The sequence below is a fragment of the Macrosteles quadrilineatus genome, unplaced genomic scaffold (genome assembly GCF_028750875.1).
Source record: "Macrosteles quadrilineatus isolate MER2022 unplaced genomic scaffold, UCM_ALF_1.0 Scaffold_1__1_contigs__length_201487025, whole genome shotgun sequence".
Classification (NCBI taxonomy): Eukaryota; Metazoa; Arthropoda; class Insecta; order Hemiptera; family Cicadellidae; genus Macrosteles; species Macrosteles quadrilineatus.
The window spans coordinates 24,024,219-24,046,638 of NW_026542594.1; the positions used below are offsets into that span (position 1 = coordinate 24,024,219).

Below are 22,420 nucleotides of genomic sequence, written 5' to 3' on the forward strand. Positions count from 1 at the left end.
AATACAAACCATAATGGGTATTCTATTTGTTACTTTAACTTGCAAATAAAGTAGAACCTCGCTTAACTCGAGTCGCATCATCATGATGCCTATATATTATATAACCTCACAAATCCCAAGAAAATGTTTTATGAACTGTGATTTTCAGTCTAATATTTCGATATGAACGATATATTTAACTATTTACGGTAATTTTTATGTGCAGTAGGTTCCCAATTATTGAAATATTACAGTTCATTTGACAAAAATAAGATGGAAGCAAAACGGAGAAATATCGATCAGTATCGTCAAGGTCAACCTATACGCTCGCACCTACAGACTGACAATCTTGCACTGACACTGACATACTGACAATCGTCTGCTCCTGTCTCTGTCACAACACTACAATATTTTGTGGTTGGGTCGTTGGGTGATTAGTAACCATGACAACTTGTGGATGTAGAGAAACCAAAGGAAGAATAGAACAAAGAGAAATAATAAGAGGTGTTTTACATCATTGTTATCTTTATCTTATTTTTATCATTGTTATTATTACCAGAAAGACTTAAGTACAGTACTATGATTTTATGGTGTTTTATGAGTTATTTAATATTTTTATCCCCATACTTCTGTTCTGAAACATCATGTAGTAGTAGCCTAGGATGACTACGGTATCAGTAGTCTTCTAGTCTACATTTTCATTTTGTTTTGTTCTTTACGTGATTTATTGCTGTACAGTAAGCAAGTTTTGTTTTGTTTGAGTAAGCATACGGTGTAGTTTTTATTAGTAAACCAAGGTTAATGACTTAACATATCACGGTTGCGCAATACCTATTGTATTTTGACTATGTAAAATGCAAATTTATAATCACGTTAACGTCCATTTATATAGTGTCCCGGAACGGCATTGTTCCTGAGTAAGAAACATATAAATATCATATTTAAATTATCCAGAAGTCCTTAGTTACTCACACGGGGAAAAAAGTTTTAGGCCTAAATCATTTGAAACCTGTACATTACATATTTTTGGTCGAGTTTTCGACCACTGGACGACCACTAGTTAAAGTTAATTGTATTACAACAATCTTTATAGTAAGCAATATAAGCTTGAATCGGACTTATCTGCCTTCAGCTAATCCATCATATCTAGTACGTTAGAGAGTATGCCCATGCTGAAGTTTTACTTATACTTGAGGAATGACTTAATTTAGTACCAAGAAATAAATCACACCCCTTACATACACTGTGCTGTTTTAATGCTGTGTAGTTGATTGCTACTGTATTAACCTGTGATCGCATATTAATTCATTCATTAGGAACGTATTAAAAAAAATACTACTTTTATTTTTTTTTAATTTCTATGATTTATTTACAATAACAGAAATGTGTAAGATTAAAATAAATTAATGTGTTGCATTGTCCATTTAAAGTTACATCATAGTAAATTAAAATTCCACTGAAACTTAAACAATAAAAGCCGAAATTAGTTATAAAGAAAACACGAGTTTCCTTTATATTGCTTTTACAATCGAAATATACATACTGAGCCACGGCTCGGTCCCCCGGTACTTTTCATTTTAAATATTCAAATAAAGTCGATTATTTTTAATGTTTTATGAAACGTGACATAGCAAATTTCCACGGAACTTTTTTTGTCGGCTACTACTTTATTTTATTTTTTGGTCAGGTTAGTTTAAAAACAGTGGATTCTGTATACAAAAAGTGAAATGTTCTAAATCATATTTTTTTATTTTTGGCTTATGTACGTAATTTAAATTGTACGAGAGGGGCTTCCCACCGTGCCGGATTGCGCCGTGCGGGCATATTTTGATCCAGTGGCGGGTGTTTGGTGTTTTGAATAAGAATACTGAATTGCTCGTTTTAAGATCGTATCATTACAAATCCTATCATTTTAAGATTTGCTTACACTTACGAGAAATGCATTTTCCATTTGTACATTTCTCAGGTACAAATTTTATGAAATAACGTACATTATTGCGTTGTTTGACAAGTAGCTGGGGACCGAGCTTTGTTCGGGAAACTTTACACTTTGAGAGTATTCCTTGGTCAATGTAATGCTATCCCAAAAATAATAATTTGCGGTATTTTTTTTCTTGACATTTAACTTCTATTCAAATAATAATATCATAGTTTACTGAAATGATGAGATAGAAGAGTTTTTAAAAATTTGTTTGGTTCCCCTAAATGGCCGAAACTATAGAAATTACCCAGTATTTTTCACGCTGAATTCAAAGAAGGCTATTAGTAGTATGAAAATCTTCCCACCCTCCTTCCTTTGAAGTATTAGTCACTGCAAGAACTTGGACTCGCTCCAAAACCAGAACCGAAACGTTTAATTTACCCTCAATTTTTAAAATGTAATAAGTTACAATTTTCTGGAAACTCAGGACACTTTCTGACTGAAAATAATTACGGTTGATCCATGTTGGTGAGTACCAAAAAGGAACCTTAGGTATAAACATGGTTGTATATCCAAGTTTGGTTGTCCTTGATATTGCGCTATTTCATTGGCACTGACAAATTAGGGATAGGCTGCACTATAAGTTAATTGGGAGTTTATTTGATATCTAGTCCTAAGCTTATAGCCATCTTAAGGCAAACATAACCAAAACCTAACCACAGACATATAAATATAAGTGATATAAATATAAACACTCATCCTCTGTAGGCCTAAAGCTACCTATCTATATTTTTTTGGGTTAGGATTAGTACTTTTTTGAGAGAGTGTCATTATGTACTGAGTACACTTAGATGATATAGGGTATCAGTGATTTATGAAATTATTTATTTATAAAAAGCAACCTAACGGAGTTACCTTAATGATGCACCCAGTATTTAATACAAAAATTAAAGCTTATGCCTATGTATATTAGTTTTAAAACAGAGTAGAATAAGGCACCTATAATCTAGATTAGGCATTGATTAGTGTTTATAAACTAAACATGGATGAACCACTAAGTCAAGCTACTAATCCAGTTGTTCAGGCTAGGCTAAACTGAATTCTGAAAGCATCCATCTCAAAACGGCCACAACTTAAGAACAGATCCTAGAATTTGATTTATTTTAAACTTTATTTTTCTGAAATAGATAGCTAAACTGTCCAGTGCAATCATCCCACAATGCAAATAGCAACACTCAAACTTAGTTAGGTAAGCTAGTGGTAGGTTACAACTCCCTGTGACCGATTCAGTGTAACATCTGACATCAGTCAGAATCAGACGACATTATTGACAACGACGGTATAATATAGTATAAAACATCTACCATATCCATAATAATGTTCTACCACTGCACCTAAACAGCAGAAAAAAGAAAATCACCAAATTCAAATCACCAAGATTCGCACAATATGACAAATTATTTATAAATTAAAAACAGTATATCTTCTGTGCCAGTAGTTAATGCGTGATTGAACTTCAAACAAACAAACAAACACACAAACTTTCACATTTATAATATTAGTAAGATAAGATGTATTAATTAAATATTAATTACTAGCTGTGTGCCCGTTCTACGCACGGGGATCCTCTAGTGGTCAGTTGAAACCTTCCTAAATAAAGAAAAACTATTGGTTTGCATATTTTCAGATATGCTAGCCAAACTATTATATACAAACAAATACAGTATCTGACAGTTTCAAGTAAAAAAAAATGCGTAATAGATCTATGAGGGGTACACTTCCATATCTGTTGGCACAAACAACTAAATTAGTAATATTGATTATTCGATTGTTTAATTCCATATATCGTTTGGTTAGTTAGGTTAGGTTAACCTTACCTAACTAACCAAACGATATATAGTTAAAATACTATACCTCAACCTCGCCATTAAACATTCAGGTTGTAAATTTCACTATCAAAGGTGCTCTTGGCCTGTCCGTACGGAACACTGAGTTATATGCGCTACCAACTTATGAATAATTGTTTAAGCCTACGAACCCAAGAGATGGATAATTGGTCTGTTGGACGTATGGTCCAGCGAGCAGCACATAGCGCTGAGAAGACACATTAGAAATACGATTTGAGCATAATCCGTAAACCTCTGTTACAATCACCCACTGCAGTTGTCTCTAAACACTTTACACAACCACCATTGAAGTGCCGTCAACGAGTTGAAACCTTATATGTAAGCTATTGGTAACGCTTATGTAAAAAATGTAAGTTTCCCAGGCATATAGAACACTGAGTCAAAGTCTTTTCCCCGGATATAAACCCAAAACTCGATAGAAATTCTATACACAAAGAAGCTCTATTTTCATTTACGGTTACCCTACACATTATTGCACTTGCGATTAATTAAATCCGTTATGTAAGGAAAAACGGTTTTAATCCAACTTGGTTCGGATTTGCTTTTGAAACTTGATCTGAAATGATTGCGGTATTTGTAAACAATATTCAATGTAAACATATCAGTGACAGCTAGAGAAAAATAATCTTGATCCGAACAGCTGTTCGATATTTCATATGATGATTATGTGATAAACATTGTGAGAAAACTTGACAAAAATCGCACAAATTTGGGTTTTAAACGTCCGTAAGTTTTTTTTACAAAGTAGCGAGGCCATATTTTAATAGCTAAAGACACTTTCGCCAATCCAGTGAATACATTAAAATGATTCGAGGATCTTGATAGGTACTCTCGTTTTCAGGAGAAGGCCGCGTAAAATGGCCTTTGGACCTTGACAGACGGAAGATAGACAACAACGGAATTGAGATAATAATTGATTATTGAGATAATAACGGAATTGAGATGAAACTTTTTTCGGATTCTTGAATGTTTAAAACGTAAAAATAATCTAAAAGTTGATGATTCTGAGCAATGTACAGACAAAACTCTAATTTTATTTATATAGATTAGTACCTGTGGCGATTTTTATTAGAAATTTATTGAAGTAAATAAACAGCAAAGTTAAAAACCATCTGACCAGTGTTTTTATTTAAAAAGTACGTAGGCCTATTTGATTGGCTTTGTTTTCTGAACTAAAATATCTATTTCCTGATCTATTTTTAGTTCCTGTTTTCGAAACATAAGTTGGCAAAACAATTATTTATTCATTAAACAACTTGATCGAAAAATAATTTCTAAACATTGGAGGACAATAAAAAACTTTTGAATTCTAATAAACCTAGCTGCCGTACCTGTGTTTTACATCGGAGAGGATTTTGAAGAGAAAAAGTTTGATACACGTCACATATTTCAAATCCCACTCCAAACACGTCATGTTAATACGTTTACTTCCTTAAATTAAGAAAGTCACAATCTCCAATTAACAGGCCCGTAGCAAAAGTTAAAAGTTTCACAAATCGAATGGTTTCTACCTTTTGGACCGCAAAATCAAAGAACTTTATTGACAGCATTTAAAGCTGACTTCGTTAAACATTCTGTTATCTACATTCTTCAAAAATGTAAACATTGTGAAACTTTGGAATCCCATGGGGCGTAACTCAAAGAAAACACGTTAAATGTAATCGGTATATTTGTTAACCAGGTACAGGGCTACCTCTTGAATTGATATAGATAATAAATCGAAAAATAAAGAAATATAAGTTGATTGATTATTGGCTCTTACAAAAGGGTAAACAATCAAGGAACATGATTTAATTAAGTAACCACACATCACTGAGTCTATATCTTCATTCTTTCTTGTAAAAATCGCTTTGATTGTGGCTATATAAAATAGGGAAGTAATATTTCACTGTACAACGAGCTCAAAAAGCTCGAGAACCAGCAATAAGATGGAAATAACCGGCAGAACCTTTAACCATCCACTGGCTCGCTAGTCGCTACCCCAGGTCGGTCGGTAGCCGGGTAGCCCATCAATGGAACCTGTTAGGCTCGCCCCTACCTCTCGCCACAAAAGAGACAAGAATTTTGCCTTGTTCCACACGCCTTTGATTGTTTGAGGCGGGAAAACTATTTGTGTGCTACGGCCCGCGCAACACAGGATATTGTTTTCGTATTAGTTGGCCTTTTTCCAAGATGACCGTGACCGTTAACTTATTTTATGGACTCCCTTGGAGAATAATTCAAAACTACAAAGAACATTTCTAATCCCACAGTATACTAGCTATTTAAATTATATACACTTTGGTGTTTGAAAAATATTTTTTGACGATAAATTTTGCAGCTTTTTGAAATCATCCAAGATGGCCGCTTGCCTCCAAGGACTCAACAATAGGCCTAATTGTGCGACTATAAAGCAATAACTTCCCACCTTACGCTTGCGAATTAGTACGGTACATATTTGTATCCACAGTTGCCAGGACGACTATTAAGACGACCAAAGATTACATTGACATTTAGGTATTTAATCTGTAGAATAGTAATTGTTAAGTAATCTGGAAGACAACTAATTAAAATGAAGTGCGAAAGATGGGTTATGAGAGTGCTCAATGCCTGAAGCATAATCCATTATTGTTTGAGGTGCGGATTTTCAAGCTTGTAGAACAAATAAATATCACAAAGTAGAAGGGCAGGGGTGAAAGTGACTGAAGTGACGGGATACCCGGGTGGATTTTCAGTGACTGGATTCCAGTGGTATGCGGTAACATATATAGTGACTGGCTTAGCAGCACAAATTTTATGTGACTGGCTTTCCCATGCAAATGCGGTGGTGACTGCATTAGCATAGCATTTTTTACGTAATTATATTTTAGTATTTTTGAGAAAAAAAGAGATATATACGTTCAGATATGTCTAGGCTTAAGATATTTACCAACATATATTATATATATATCATAGTCTTGAAATATATTGGGGGGTGCAACTGACTGACTTCCAGTGTATATTTTATGTGACTGGCTTCCCGGGCGCGGCCGTGTATATATATATATATATATATATGAATTTGAACGGATGGTGTTTTTGGCCTCTGGGGACATCAAAATGAAAAAGTAAATCGGTCCCGAGTCCAGGTCTTACCATGAGACCTACGGTAATAGCTTATTCCCTCCATATGGGAAATTTGCTAAAATGAATGTTGAATATTTAAGGTTTTCAGAATTTTTCACCGAAACAAATATTATACTTAAACATAATATATAAGGTACCAAATAGAAGCTCTCCTGGTTATTTTGGTGGTGGAACCACACTAATCGGTAAAAGAATCACAGAGAAATTGGTGAACATACATAGAAAAAAAAAACATCGCCACAAACAAATTGAGAACCTCCTCCTTTTGTTGGTATGGGAAAGTCGGTTAAAAAGAATAATGAGTTTTACCATATTTTACCAATTTACAACTTGTACAGTTTAGTCAAGAATTTAAAAGGTAGTAGTAAAGCTACTTTTAAGAGTCCTTGGAGCATAGTGGCCATCTTGGATTATTTCAAACAGCTGTTGAAGGGTATTTTTACCATCCAAAAATATTTTTTTCAAATACAAAAGTGATTGTAATTTAAACATCTAGTGCATTGTGAGATCAGAAATTTTCCTGGTAGTTATGTAATTCTTTTCAAAGGGAGTCCATAGAGGCTAACCACCATCTTGGATTTGCCCACCAAAAGAGCAATGTTAATTTTGTTAATTTTAAACAGCCGCTGAAAAGATATTTACCATCTCAACAGATTTTTTGAAATACCAAAGTGATTGTAATTTAAATATCTAGTGCACTGTGAAATGTTCTTCCTACTTATGTAATTGTATTTTTTAGTTATATAGCATCTAAGCTCCAAGGACTGACTCCTAAGATAAATATATAAAACATAGGCCTACAACCTTACTTGAGCTGCGCCGGACTGTTCCCACAACACCATGTGGCTCTTGTCTCCTACGATGATCTCACAGCCTCGACGATCACAATGGACCATGGCTGCAAATATACGTAAACCGTAAATTACAGAAACAGGCAAATTGGAAAAAGATTATATGCTATACCATTGATATCAATAGTTAGGCAACAAAAACTGGTTTATTTGCTTTGTAAAAGCACAATGCTAGTATTTTTTTTAATTTTTTTTTTTTAACAATGTCAAATAAATAATAGGTAGAGGATATCTGCTAGAATAGTAAAAGATATAAGTTAAAGAACATGGCAGTGGTCTAAAAAAAGATTGCAAATAGCAAAATAGCTTGCTAGGCCTTGACAGGAGATCATAGTCATAGGAGACCTTAATTTACAGACAATCCTTATATCCGACCAATGCATCAGGGTGTGTTTTTCAATGAGACAATAATAAATCAGAAATTTCAAAAATGTCTCAAATAACACTAGTAAATAATATAGCCTATTTCAAAACGGTAAATACATATAAAAGATTGGTGATAGATTTTGATTGGACACTCCAATCATCAGACCCAATGGGCAAATTCCATTTGCCTATTACAAAAGTTATTTTACGTATTTTTGTACTTTCCGGTAATTTAATACAGGTAGGGGCCTATGATGCTGATCAAGAAGCTGCAAAATAAATATATTTCATTGATAAAAGTCCAACTATCAAATTTTGTGCCAGTTATAACTTTAAATAACATGTATCATCGATGATAACAATAATAGAGTACCAACTTACTTGCGATAAGATTTCCCATAGTTCCACTGGTGACAAAGATGCTAGCCTCCTTACCCAACATCTTTGCACCTAACTCTTCAAGCGCTGAAATACATGAAAATATCACAATCTGAATTGAATATGTGAAACTGTTTGTCTCTTTTCCACTATTTGACTGTAGTTAAACATTCAGCTGAATGATCAGCTGTTCTCTAGCTTCAGGCCCGTTCTCCAAAAAATATAGGCTCAATATTATATTCTGTGAATATTATAAAAATAAAAATAAATTATTTAAATAAAAAAAACAGCAGCTTTGTCAATCTGTAGGTAACGTTTTAAGTGAAAGTATGGGACAATTTTCACACTGGATTTTAAGTAGCCACAAACCATCTTCCATTGCAAACTATTCTTGCCATACCTATGTGACCACTGAAACCTAAGGAGATTTTTGGCGTGATCAAAAATTAACCTACATTCTCCAATCCCACCTGCCTTTTCTACACTTCCTACGTCCTACGAGGATTGGTGTTGCAGGCAACACACAAGCATGAATTCCCTTTGCCATTTTGGTTCTTTTCCGCTAGAACTCACAACTAAGTTACTGATTTTTTTATTGTTATTACATTTATTCACTACTGTTAAACTGTTAACAATATCGGAATTGCAATAAAAAAATTTGTGGTAATGAATTAAACTTAATGGAATAAAACCGCCATTTCAATGGGTTTTAGCGAATTTCCCATATGCGAATAAGCTAAATTGCCGTAGTACTCATGGTAAGACCTGGACACGGGACCGATTTACTTTTTCGTTTTGAGGTCCCTAGAGGCCAAAAACACCATCCGTTCAAATTCATATAGGCCTATAGATATATATATACTAGCTGTAACCCGCGGGCTTTGCCCCGTTTAACTTCTTCATTTTCAAGATTATCTCGTTCGCATGGCTCAATCACGTCCTGGTTGAAGTTTGTTCGCTACGCTCACTCACCTTTAGGTTGGAGCTCGTTCGCTGCGCTCACTTGCCTTCAGGTTAGCTCGTTTGCTATGCTAACTCGCCTCCAGGTTGAAGTTCGTTCGCTACGCTCACTCACCTTTTGGTTGCAAATTAGCTGATGTCATAAATGTAAAAGAAATAATAGTGCTGCACCCTGTTTGGTAATCCTTGTAACTTTAATGCTATTGAACATCATAGAACAGAACCAACTTGTTTAATTGAAACAGCTGTTAAAATTCAATAATTCCATTTCTCATAAGGTTAGGTGTGTTCTCATAAGGAAATGTGATATTTTTAAGGAGACATTTTTGTGTAAATCCAATCAAGCAAATGGAAATTCGCTTAGTCTGCAGGTTTGCTGCGGCGGGGGTATTTATTTTTTTGGCAGCAAAGCCAAATAACTTAGTAACTTATATTTATTTAATATATAACCACGCGACTCTGGAAAAGTACTTCCCATTTCCATTGCATTCTTCTGCGATCTTCGGCCATAATCTTCCATTCATTTGCTTGTTATGAATGTTATGATAATGTAAATTTTTTTATGTAGGTCATGTGCCAAAATGAAGGATATTTTTGCACTTAAGCAATGAATTCTTTCTCAGACACAATACATTCAGGTGATGGGACAAAAGGCCACTGAACAAAAGAATATAACAGTCAACAGCCACTTCACTGCCACTGGCGCTGAGAACGGTTGTGCCCCCTGCAGGTACCAAGAGTGTTCTACGTGATCATTGCTATCAAAACCTGCGGCAACACTTTCTGTTGGCAATAAAGGCCAGATACAAAATTGTTTGAAATTTCAAAATATGCTCGCATTGCCCACAACGCATGCTGCCAAAGTGTCGCTTCTGCCATCAAATAAGGATATTCCCATGCTAATACATTGGTTGGAAATTTTGTCGCTCCCGTCCCCCAAATAGGAAGGGGCCTAAGAGGGTGAAACCCTAAATGAAATAACGTTTTAAGTTAGCTTTAAAATTACAATCAAAATCAGCTAGGTAAGTAGGACGTTCTAAATATGAATGTTATAAGTTAGAGAAAAAACTTTTATTGTATTAAGTATATAGGCCTAGATTTAATAAATTTGATTGGTCACTAGTTAAGTTTGTTGGATAGGGGCTACAATAACTTAGTCGGGTGGTATTGCTATTGATTCAAATCAGAAGTTTGATTCTGTGCAGGACAGATTCTGAACCCAGACGTATCAATCGTTGTCATTGAGTCAATGGTGTTTTCTAACAAAAGGTCAACCCAGAAGGTATCAAGACCAGATTTAGGACTATTCTCAGAGAAAACATTCCATTTGCGTGAAAAATCGCCAAATTATGCTGTTTCCATTTAACATAATTCTGGCACTCACCATTAACAGTTGGGTCTTCTCCCATTACATCGTCTCCCACTTCTGCCTCGTACATTGCTAGTCGCATCCTTTCTGTTGGCTTTGACACTGTGTCACTTCTAAAATCCACTACCCTTACCTGTGAAATGAAATAAAAAATAGGTTCAGTTTTCCATTAATTTTTTTATTTTTATTTTACTGATGGCACAGGAAACGATGCCATATGGTTTTGTGGTGAGTTGGTGGCTCAGTTGGTGGCGTCACAGACTTCGGGCCAAGGCAGCGATGTCTTGGGTTAGAATCCTGTTCACTGCCGCAGTTCAACTTTGTACTGTACGGGCTCACCCCTTGCTTGGTTGGATACGTTCCACGCAAAGATCTGTAGTCTATTTGGACGGGCAAATGCAAGGTTAAAAGGGGCCGTCAACCTCTTTATATATAAAAAACTCAATCCTTTTGATAACTTGTGAGTTGCAAATGGTGGAGTTCTCAGAATATTCTAACTCTGTCCAATAAGACCAGTAATTAGAAAGCCGCTCGATGTAAACGCCTCATGAACTCGCCGAGTTGTCATTTGTTGTTAGGCAAGTTAAAATTTAGCTCTTAATAATAAGGTTAATGCATCCTAGAAAATGTATTGCCTCAATAACTTAGGCTATTATTCTACTGTACCACTTCAGTTTAGGGTAGGTCTCAATAATGACACTAGCAAGTAGTTACTGTAAGTTTAGTATTTATATTTTTGGGGGAATGTTATCTAGGCAAACTTAATTTATCAGCCTTAACTTATTTGTGCATTTAAATAATATCCAATCTCTTAATGTTCTGGAAAGTTTAGTTAGCCTAAATCATAAGTTAATTGATGTAGGCCCTAGGCCTAGGTTAGAAAGCTTAGGTCTATCCTACGCTGACTCAAACTTATCTTAAATTGTAGGCCTACATGTTTTTTCTGCTTAAATTTAAGTTTGAGTCTAGGCCTATATGTCGTTTTTACAGTAAAAAACTTACTTAAGTTACCGTAGTAGGTCTACCTTCGAAATAAGCCATGTTCAACTAACAGTTATCAATTAACTTAATTATCAATTAGCCTATTTGAGATTGGTACACAACCTTGGTGTGTATTTTAACCCAAATATGCATTGGGTGAGCTAGGTAAATATAAGATAACTTGATATGATTGAAGGGTGGTTGTAGAATGTTGTGAGATGATCTTGTAAGTTAGCTTTGATACTCACTACAATTACGTTGGCTATTTCATCAGTCAGTATCCTTTATTTAAAGCCCAATGATCAATAATAATTGGTTAGGTAGGCCTAGGCATATTCACAGTAAGAAGTGCCTATAGCTATTAGCCTACTTGTTAAGAGGTTGAATGGAAGAGGCTATTTTAAAATAAACTGTACCCGCCTACGGGTACAGTTTCTTAACTGGGCTATGCTAATATTGATTGAAACTATCGAATTGAAAATATTGATCAATAATTGTTATTTTTAAATATATCTATTTTAAAATAAAACTATCATAACCTAACCTAACCAACCAAACTTGCTGATGGTGAAAAATCGCATGAAGGTTTACTAATCGAATCGATAGTTTCAATCAATATTAGCATAGCCCAGTTAAGAAACTGTACCCGCCTACGGGCGGGTACAGTTTCTTAACTGGGCTATGCTAATATTGATTGAAACTATCGAATTGAAAATATTGATCAATAATTGTTATTTTTAAATATATCTATTATAAAATAAAACTATCATAACCTAACCTAACCAACCAAACTTGCTGATGGTGAAAAAATCGCATGAAGGTTTACTAATCGAATCGATAGTTTCAATCAATATTAGCATAGCCCAGTTAAGAAACTGTACCCTAGCCTACCGTATACCTTTTAATGGCTTTATTACGTATCATTTAGTGTATAATCTTCTATGAGCTTATGAATATAGCTTAAACAGGTACTGTACCAGGTACTACAATCTATCTTACCTACTTACATTTTCCTTCAGGTGGTCGGTTTCCAATGTCTTATACATGATGGTTGCGAACTGTACTGTGCTTTTGATGTGCTCAATACTACCCATGTTTTTTAAAAGAGATCCCAAATTAAACCTGCAACCAAAATTACATAACCTTCCTGATACAAACATTGTGGATTGTTCTTAGCGGGGTGTTAAATCGTAAATGTAGTCTAAGATGTAATATAAAAGCCTATAATGTCTTTAAATCATTTTTTTATGCTTTTACAGCACCAGCCGTCCTGCTTTGTCATTGGATTTTGGATTGATTGAGGTTTAGAGGTTAGGTTATGTACTATGTTTACAAACAAACCTGAAAATTAAACAAACATGCACGATCAGCTGACGTCAATATGCCCGGCACGGCCATATAAATCAACAGGTGTTAGGACAGTTGTCAGGAAAAACAGAGTAGCTAAAACCATTGACTTTATATCTACACCGACCGAAAACCTTTGACTATTACAATTTTAAATTGTGTTTTCTGTTTGGTTATGTTCACATGTTACACAGCATTGACTTTGAATACTACAATAAACTCCTCATCCTAAATGTTTTGAATTTTGCCCAGTGGACACATGTGCTGATGCACGGCCGCCTTTAACTCCTGGCCGCAGCCTTCGAAGTGGCAACGTCGCAAGTGGTGTCGTAACAGCTGTTTTGAACGGTATTTGTGCATTTACGAAAGATTGGTTACTGGTCTATAACAATATTGACTCCGCTTAAAAATTTACAGATATAGATTTGTAATTTATATTTCTCGGTTTTCAATTCTAAGGTACGTTTTATTTTCATATTTTAATAAATTTATGTTCATAAATTTAAATCAATAAAGTGCGAATTAATGAGCTGATGTTACCTGTCTGCCATGTTATCTTGTAGGACGTCTGTCACTAAACAACACCACTTGCGACGTTGCCAATTCTACCAGGCTGCGGCCTGTAGTTAAAGGCGGTGGCCGTGGCTGGTGTCAACTAAATGAAATTGTTTTGTATTCGGTTTTAAGAGAATCGCAATTAGACATTGGTACTCACAAAATTCCAAACTAGCACATAATACATGCTATGATACATACATACATACATACATAATACATCATTACAGGGTTTTTTTACGTGACCCAAAGCTCTACAAAAGTAACTTACCGAACCGAGTTGCCGTGAGCCGTGAGACATTTTATGACGGCAGAACATGCTGTGTCTGGCATCCCTGTGTTCTTTACTTCATTTCCAATCAGCTCATATGCATTAGTTGAATAGTGTTAGTTATCTATAAGGTTTAGTGAAATTGGGAATTTATTTTGAATAAGGCTCAACTTTTTTGTTTTCTCAAGCTCAAAGCGTGCTGTATATAGGCCTTGTATGTATGTGGCTATTTTAGACGAATACAGTAGGCTACATTGAAAGTAAAAATAATTGATTTTCTTCTAAGAACGATTAGAAATTGAGTTTACTTGTGTGATTCGGCACTTAATAATTTTATTTGTCAAAAACTTAAGGAAATTGGATTTTGGGAGAAAACGTAGACCTACACATACTCTTCTTTGTTTGAAGTTCATTGTTGGTGATGGTGAGTTAATGTTGTTCAAAGGTTTATTGCGGACATTTTCCATCACGATTGTAAAAAACAATACACGTACAACGTTTCGGGATCTGGTTCAGGTGACGTTTTATGTGACCTAAGACGGGATCAGATTCCAGATCCCAAAACGTTGTGTATTTTTTTACAATCGTGATGGAAAATGTCCGCAATAATCCTTTGTACACATACACTTTAGGGTAAAAACACAGTGGAGCCGGGCAGGTCGCATACTTGCATATACGCTGGTCCCCGCATTAACGGCTGGTTACCTGGAGGGTAGCTGGGACATACACACAGTGGCGCTCAGTACAGTCGCTTGCCAGCCGCCGATACTAATATTGTCACTTATAATATTAGCAAGATAGGATAAACTTATGTTTGAATCCTAGTTCATTTGCTATTTCATTCTACAGATCGTTGAGTTACGTGACGTTTGTGGTAGTCCGGATGGGCTTGGTTCCACAAAGGTACACAGATAAAAACCTATATATTAATTTGTCTACGACCATTATTGTATTTCATGTAAACAAAACAACAACCAAATAAATCAACTAAAATAAACAACACTCCGTATACAAAGAATGCGCAGTGAAAGATTCCGCGTTGAACTTGCAAACTCGAGAACACTTGGCTGTCAAGTTCTGCTATTTGCACATGCCCCTTTCGAGCCTTCCCCTCTTGCAGCCCCCAAACAATCGACTGGGCAATTCTTCTAGCTTGCCGCCTAGCTTACTGCTACCATGTCAGTCGGCTACCTGCTAGGCGCGACTGTGTGCGTACCCATAACAACGCGTGCTTTAAATTCTAGATCGCAGTAAGCTAGTAAGCGACCAGCCAGGCTACCAGCTACCTGCCCTGCTCCACTGTGTTATACCCTTATGAGCTTGCGAAAACCATATTCCAAGTAGCATGAAAACTGTTTGAACTGGTATTAAAGCAATTATGGTATTAAAACTATTTTTATACAAGCTGTATACAAGTTTAAAACTGTATTGATACTGTTGGTAGAATGTTGTATTAATACTGTTTTGTAACAAGTTTTAAACAATTTTGATAGGTACAAGTTTAAAACAATTTTAAAACCAGTCACAAAACTAATATTAAAATTGTTTTGATAAGTTTGAAACCATTTTTACAGTTTACAAATAAATACAGTAAGTCAAAAATTGGTTAACAAGTTTTCCAATCTAAGATGCCAGATCTGGACTCATTCCAGATCTGGCATCCAGATCTGAGACCTAACCTTGAAATAATAGCCCACACCATTAACTGTAACACTTCTGATTTTTATTTGTTTAAATTAATTTATTTTTTCAAAATTATTTGTGAATGAGAATGCAATTGAATTCAAAGTGACAAACAATTATTGCAATGGAAAACATTTTAATATAGAAAGTAAAAATCAGTGCAACTGAAAACAAATTAGGATGTAATGTAATTCCTAACTTATAAAAGTGGCATTATACCTCTTATAGTGAAAAATGGTTGAAAATGTTCACTGTTTTATAATTATATTACGATAAATATTATTTCATTAATTTGTGTGTTAAATAAAAAATAAGGCAAAAACTATATATAAATAAATATATATATACACACTAAACATAATTAGTTCAAAAAATGGTGTAGTTAATAAAAATGTTATTCCTTAATTGAATGGCTCCGCCGTACAACGTTGTAACTTACAAAATCGAAATTTTACAGGAACAAAAAAAACTTTTTGTATGATATATTTATGGGCTTTTTAATATTTCTATTTAGACTAATCTAGGTTTTGTACCTGATTAATATATATTTATGTACATAACCTTGTTTGGGCACTTCACAAAAGAGTAATGACCTTTTTAACCTCAAAATCACACGGAACAACGTAGTAACTGACGTTAGTTACAACGTTGTTCTACGGACTCCGTAGTAACAGACGTCAGTTACAACGTTGTTCTACGGACAATTTATATTAAACATAAACAGGCTGAAGAAAAACACAACATCGTAGTTTCTTAAAAATATATTTTTACAGGATACATATTGTAAAAAAGGTGAATTGTTGGTTCTAAGATATAAAAGATATTATCAACAATATAAAAGATACATAAAGTTATAAAATATTGTAATAATATTACAATGTAATCTATATAAAAATCCTGGTAATAGAAAGCCAAAGTTTAGGTAAAGTATTCTAAAAGTGCAGATATAGGCCCTGGCTAAAAACACTTTTGAAATACTTAGGTATTTTGTTCGTTTTCAACTTTAATATTTTCATAAAACGGTACATACTCTTGAGGTATGTATTGACACATATCCAATAGGTCCTTTTTCTTGTCAGCCTTTATCGGCAATGGTCCTTCATACAACCGCGGGAAGTTCTCTATTCTTACAGGGGGATATATTCTCGTTTCCTTCTTGGATCTCTTCTTTGAAATCTTCTTTGTAGATGTAGATGCATCACAATTCTTCGTTGCAGATGTAGATGCAGTGTCTTTTGGTTCCTTGATAACCTTAGCCAAAATGTGGCTGTTCCACGGCTGAAGGACATTGTGGGATGTTCTGCCTCTCAGAGTAGTTGGATCGTCTGCAGTTATTTGATACCAAACATTGTTTGTGATGTTAAAATTTTTAGTTGACAAACTTTTTGTCGCAATATCAGTGTTTCTAAAATCCTCAGTTTTCATAACAGAAACTTTGAAAGGATGCTTTGAGTTTGCGTTTGCTATTACCTCGACCCAGTGAAAAGGTACATACACTCTTTTGCCTTTTTTTGCCTTTTCAATGAGGGCAAAATCCCTATCGCATGGCAAAAAGCTGTGCCCCGTAGTCATAAACTTTTGTTCTACTACTGTGAAGTATCCATTTACTACGAGATGCTGCAGCACACTTATCATTCTCCAGTTATTATTTTGGCCAATGCAACGATCTGACCAAAGCTTTAGTGTGCGGGTTTGACCTGGTGTCATTTTCGGAACATGAAGCTCAACATACTTTAAGAGACATGATGCAATTTCCGCTGATCCACGTTTGCCTACCGTCTCGTTCCAGAAAAACATATATGCTTCATTGTTTCCCATGTTATGTATAGCTAGATTATAGCATGAAAGCTGGCGTTGGTAAAACACATTGTTATGTGTGAGATTGGGGCAAAATAATACCTGTTCGAGATCTACACAGAGTACTAAATCATTTGAGTTTACCTCTGCATCTAATTTGTCACGCTCCAGGGCTTTATAGGCCGCATCTGCTTTAAAATGATGTAGCTTACTTTCGGTCTCTATTATTTTTCTTTCATCTTCGGTTTTACAATCAATTAACTTAATAAAGAAGCGGTCACATGTGGCACATGTATCGGACCTGGGCAAACCAAATCTTAAGTTAAAATCAGCATTAAAAATATCTCGGTACAGGTGGAGTTTTACATTGGCTTCCGGGTGTGCAGTTCGAAAAAGTTCATACATTTTTGAAATGCTCAAATTGGGATCTAAACACTTGGACTGGCTGTCCCTGCGTGAATAATGATTTTCCTGACTAGGAAATGAACGGATATGATGTCTAATTAAATCTCTGATTTCTTCAGGGACCTTCTCATGTTTACCATGGGCCCCACGACAGTCATTCAAGGGCTTATTAAATTTGATTTTTTCAACAAGCATCTGGATTCTACGAGGAGTAATTTGAAAAATATGACAAATTCCTTTCTGACAAACACGAACGTTAGTGTCTGTTCTTGGAATATAGTATTCCACTGTACAGTGTCTCCTAGAAATATCCACACTCACCGTAGGGCGATGGATGTCTACTACCTTGATGCAAGCATTGGCGAGGAAGGCAGTTTGCTTATTGTAGTCCAATCCATAAAAATCTTTGAAGTGGCGTAGTATTTCTTCATGAGAAAGTTGCTTACAATGGAACTTGCAATGACACTGGACGATCTGTAAAAATTGAAATTGTGATAATTTTTCAGTCTTAAAAGGTTTTAGTGCACATTTTAATTTTACTTTAAGTTACTGTAATTACTTTAATTTTAATTTTACTTTAAATTTTTACTTTCACTTTTTACGTTTAAACATGTTCATTTTGTTTAACTTTTAGAACTACACAAACGATTTGAGTGAATGACATTTTTTATTCGACATGAAAAATTATATAAATCAAAAAAGATAAAACTAAACCAAGGGATCTTTTTGGTTATATATCCCTGATTTAATTTCGGTTTTGGGCTTTACGGGTGTTTGGTTACATAGGCTACATTACCCTTTTAATTTGTAAAAAAAAAAAATAGTCTTACATCACAACCTAACGGTGGGAAAGCTTATAAATGGATTTAGAGTTACTGTACTGATATGTGTATTACCAGAAACCCCCAACTTAGGTATAGTATAAACTATGTCGGTTGCAATGTTTAATGGGCGTAGATACAGCGTTTTTCCGTGGTTTTAGATACAACGTTGTTCTGCTTACCGTTTGTGGTGGCAATTTTCCAGGCACTGGCTTCTTCCTCTTCGAAATATAGGGATTTCCACTATCCCTACATGCCTTGCGGTGCTTATCCTTCCACTCCTGTGGTCGAATCTTCCTTTTTTTCCATTATTAAGCCGTTTTTGGTCCCCCGGTGACAGAACAAGGCTTCCGCCGGCAGACATGTTTGCAGGTTACAACGTTGTGCTGGCGCTTGAGGCCCGATTCCCGCCACTTTGATCAGCTGTGCAGGGCTGCCAACATCAGTTTTAGCGAGAAATAGATTTACCACACGGCACAGACTAACGAATACAACGTTGTTCTGCAGTTAAGCCAGTTTTGAAAATATTGTCAGTTACAACGTTGTACGGCGGAGCCATTCAATTTTTATTTAGAGTTTTACTCAACCTTAAATTCTTCGGGTCTGACTTAGGGGAGGTACGAATGAGGCATTAGTTCAAAATTCCTCCGTGAACAGCGCTGTAGTAGAGCGTACTTTGGCAATGAAGGTTTACTAATCGCAAAAATAGTTCTGTTCATAAAATAAAATTATAAATGCCTCAAATTAAATTTTATTATTTTTTAATTATAAAATTAAACTATCATAACCTAACCGAACTAACCAAACTTGCTGATAATGAAATAATATAACAAAAGTTTATTAATAGAAAAAATAATTCTGTTTATTAAATAAAACTAGAAATTGCTCTACTAAAATTTTATAATGACTTAATAATAAAATTAAACTGTCATAACCGAACCAAACCAACCAAATTTGCTGATAATAAAAAAATCTTGGACAAAAAGTTAATGCCACGAGCGGGATTTGAACCCGGGACTTTCAGCTTATCAGCCCGGCACGCAAACCATTAGACTACCGAGGCCGATGACTACTGATCGTTTTGTTACGGTAATGGCGTTCCCTCAGCTAATAAGAAGCCCACAGCTGTCATCGTAGCCTCTTCTATACCTCCCCTGAGTAAATACCAAATTCTTCTATCAAAGCAAAAAATGTATGTTATTTTTAATCGAGTATCCCGACAAAACAACCCGATATTTACAATACATACAACTATTGTATAATTTTAAACAACAATTTTGTTTTTATATAACAACATGTTAAAAGTGACGCCTAATTTTCAAATGGTACCAAGTTTAGTAAATGAGGGTATTATTATCCTAATCATCATTAATTAATTGTACCTTTTGCTATCAAACACCCGCAAATATCAATGTCACGTAATTGGGCTTTATTAAATAATATTCTTGAAATGACACAATGTCAGAGAGAAATCTTGTTTAAGTTAAATTATGAGGCCTAATACAGCTTCTCATATTCAAAATGGCTTTCCTTACACGAGTATCTTTAATCTATGGATACACTGCCTGACATGTAACAGCCGAGGTAAGGCTTCTACACTGGAATCCCTGGTTCAAATCCCGGCCGTTATAGTACCTATTAATTTTATTATGCATTATTTTAATTTTTAATTTTATTTTGAATGAAAGTTAATTTAATTCAATGTTAAAATTCAGTGTTTTGAAACAAAGCTACAAATTGTTTTAAAAGAAACTACAAATTGTTTTGAAACAAATTTAGTTTTTATATTGTTTTAAAACAATTTCAAACTTGTATTGATAGGTACTGGAAAAATTCCCAACATGACTTTTTTTATTGATTACATTTCAAAACAAGTTTAAATCTGTTTTGAAATTGTTTTGATATAGTTGAAATGCTAATTGGGGTTGAGTTTTATTACAAAAAAATCCTAGTAACACTCCTCATACGTTGGAAAAACCATGCAACAACGCATCGTCTACCAGCTTAATTGGCAATGAAATAGGGACACCAAAACATGAGCGTGTTTTCTCGTTAAGGCAATACTTAAATTTAAAGTGATAAAATACTTTGGGGTGTGTTTAAAAAACCCCCTGTTTAATAATATTATAAGGCTGAAAGTTTGTGTTTGTTTGTTGGGGGCTCAATCACGCATTGACAACTAACTGGTCGGCTTGGGCTGAAGCTGAAATTTATCATGACGATAACATAGGCCTATTTTTATCTAAATCCTATTGAGGCTCTATGAATTTCCCCATGATTACCTTATGGTATTCATATTTAAACTAAATCAAATAATCTTGACAGCTGGTCCAACCATATAGCATATAAAGTTACAATGTTTAACAACAGAGTGTAGCACCATTTTATTGGTTTAAATTTTCAAATTATAAACACATACCGACAACACAGATCAGAATTGCCGGTAAGAAAGCAGTTTTAGAGAACTTCTGGAATACGGTATAACTGTGTTAGCCAAACCATAACAGAACTAAAGGCATTGTTTGCAATAACAAGTTAAAGTAAAATAATAATGTAATTTTTGCGCTATAAACCTATCCAAATAAATTATAATATAAACAAAGTACAAAACGAGATAACATCTTATCCCCTTACATTAGGTATGTAGGCTACGCACCTCTATACTTGAGTTGTACACAATACATACACACGTTTCCCAAAATCTTGATCCTTAGGCACAACAAGCTCCAGATAACACAGAAACAAAATTAGCTGCTACGCTGTCGACCAATGCATTTTCACCGCATCAATGACGTAGTGCGAGCCCCTCACACGACCTATTGGCGAAGCGGATGTCCCTATAGAGGCCTACTTGATCTACATTGATGTTTACTTCCGGTATATAAACAACACAAATTTCTGTCACGCCATTTATTATGACCTGACCTAACAGATTATACACGACCAATGACGTTATTGAAGTTGATATACATGGATGATGAGACTATTTGTGTTATTTTAAAACGATTTGCCTTGTACAGTTTGTACAAAGATTTATTTTCTGGTACTTTGTACTTACTTTACGTGATCTAGAAATTGTCATATGTTCTTACGAAGGCATGACATTTACAAAGGGAGGGAGATTTGCTGTTATGTATTTAAGATCAATTTTGGCTACGATATACATTTTCTAAACTATCTTTCCATTTCATCAGTTATGTGCAACATAAAAAAATATATAACATGAATTTTCAGTGAAACTCACGAACCAGTAGCCTATGTATGAGGATTTGAAAAATTAAGTACCTTTACCGTAATTAAGTTTTTGTTTTAAGTTCCTGTTTCATAACCTTGGTTTTATTATTAGGCCTATTATTTTTTACTGAAAACTAGTTTTTATAAATATACAGTGGATGTTTGATTTGATTTCTTTAATCCAATAAAACAACTAACAAGTCTGCGTAACCTATTATAAACTCACTATGGGCACTATTCACTCCGAAAAATATATACAATCGATATGCGAAGTGCGCAGCGAGAACTATACTAGGACTACTGGGGAGAATCATCGATAAATAAACACAATTTTTTGTATAAACACACGATTGTGTGTATGTATCGATGGGGAGAACGGACGAAATAATCGTTGTGTGGGCCGGCGACAGTCGTGGATCAAATAGTGGCAGTGCACGACAGTTTGTCGTTGTCGTTTGACTGTTTGAGTGTGGGCGAGTGCTCTATCCAA

The 22,420-nt window shown here is 34.9% G+C and overlaps 1 protein-coding gene across 2 annotated transcripts in view; it reads right to left on the reverse strand.

The window, feature by feature from the left end:
• Positions 1–21,494, reverse strand: part of LOC128983248 (L-allo-threonine aldolase-like) — a 46,083-nt gene extending 24,589 nt beyond the window's left edge. Inside the window, exons 1-5 of one of the 2 annotated variants that reach the window (XM_054402483.1) lie at positions 13,991–14,073; positions 12,825–12,939; positions 10,852–10,969; positions 8,511–8,594; positions 7,722–7,810 (exon numbers count right to left, since the gene is read on the reverse strand). In XM_054402483.1, the coding sequence (XP_054258458.1) occupies positions 7,722–7,810; positions 8,511–8,594; positions 10,852–10,969; positions 12,825–12,939; positions 13,991–14,052 (468 nt within the window). In that variant the 5' untranslated portion in view covers positions 14,053–14,073. Of the gene's footprint in view, positions 1–7,721; positions 7,811–8,510; positions 8,595–10,851; positions 10,970–12,824; positions 12,940–13,990; positions 14,074–21,352 lie in introns of those variants that run through there. The other variant, XM_054402484.1, reaches the window with a different exon arrangement.
• Between the last annotated feature and the right edge of the window lie 926 nt (positions 21,495–22,420).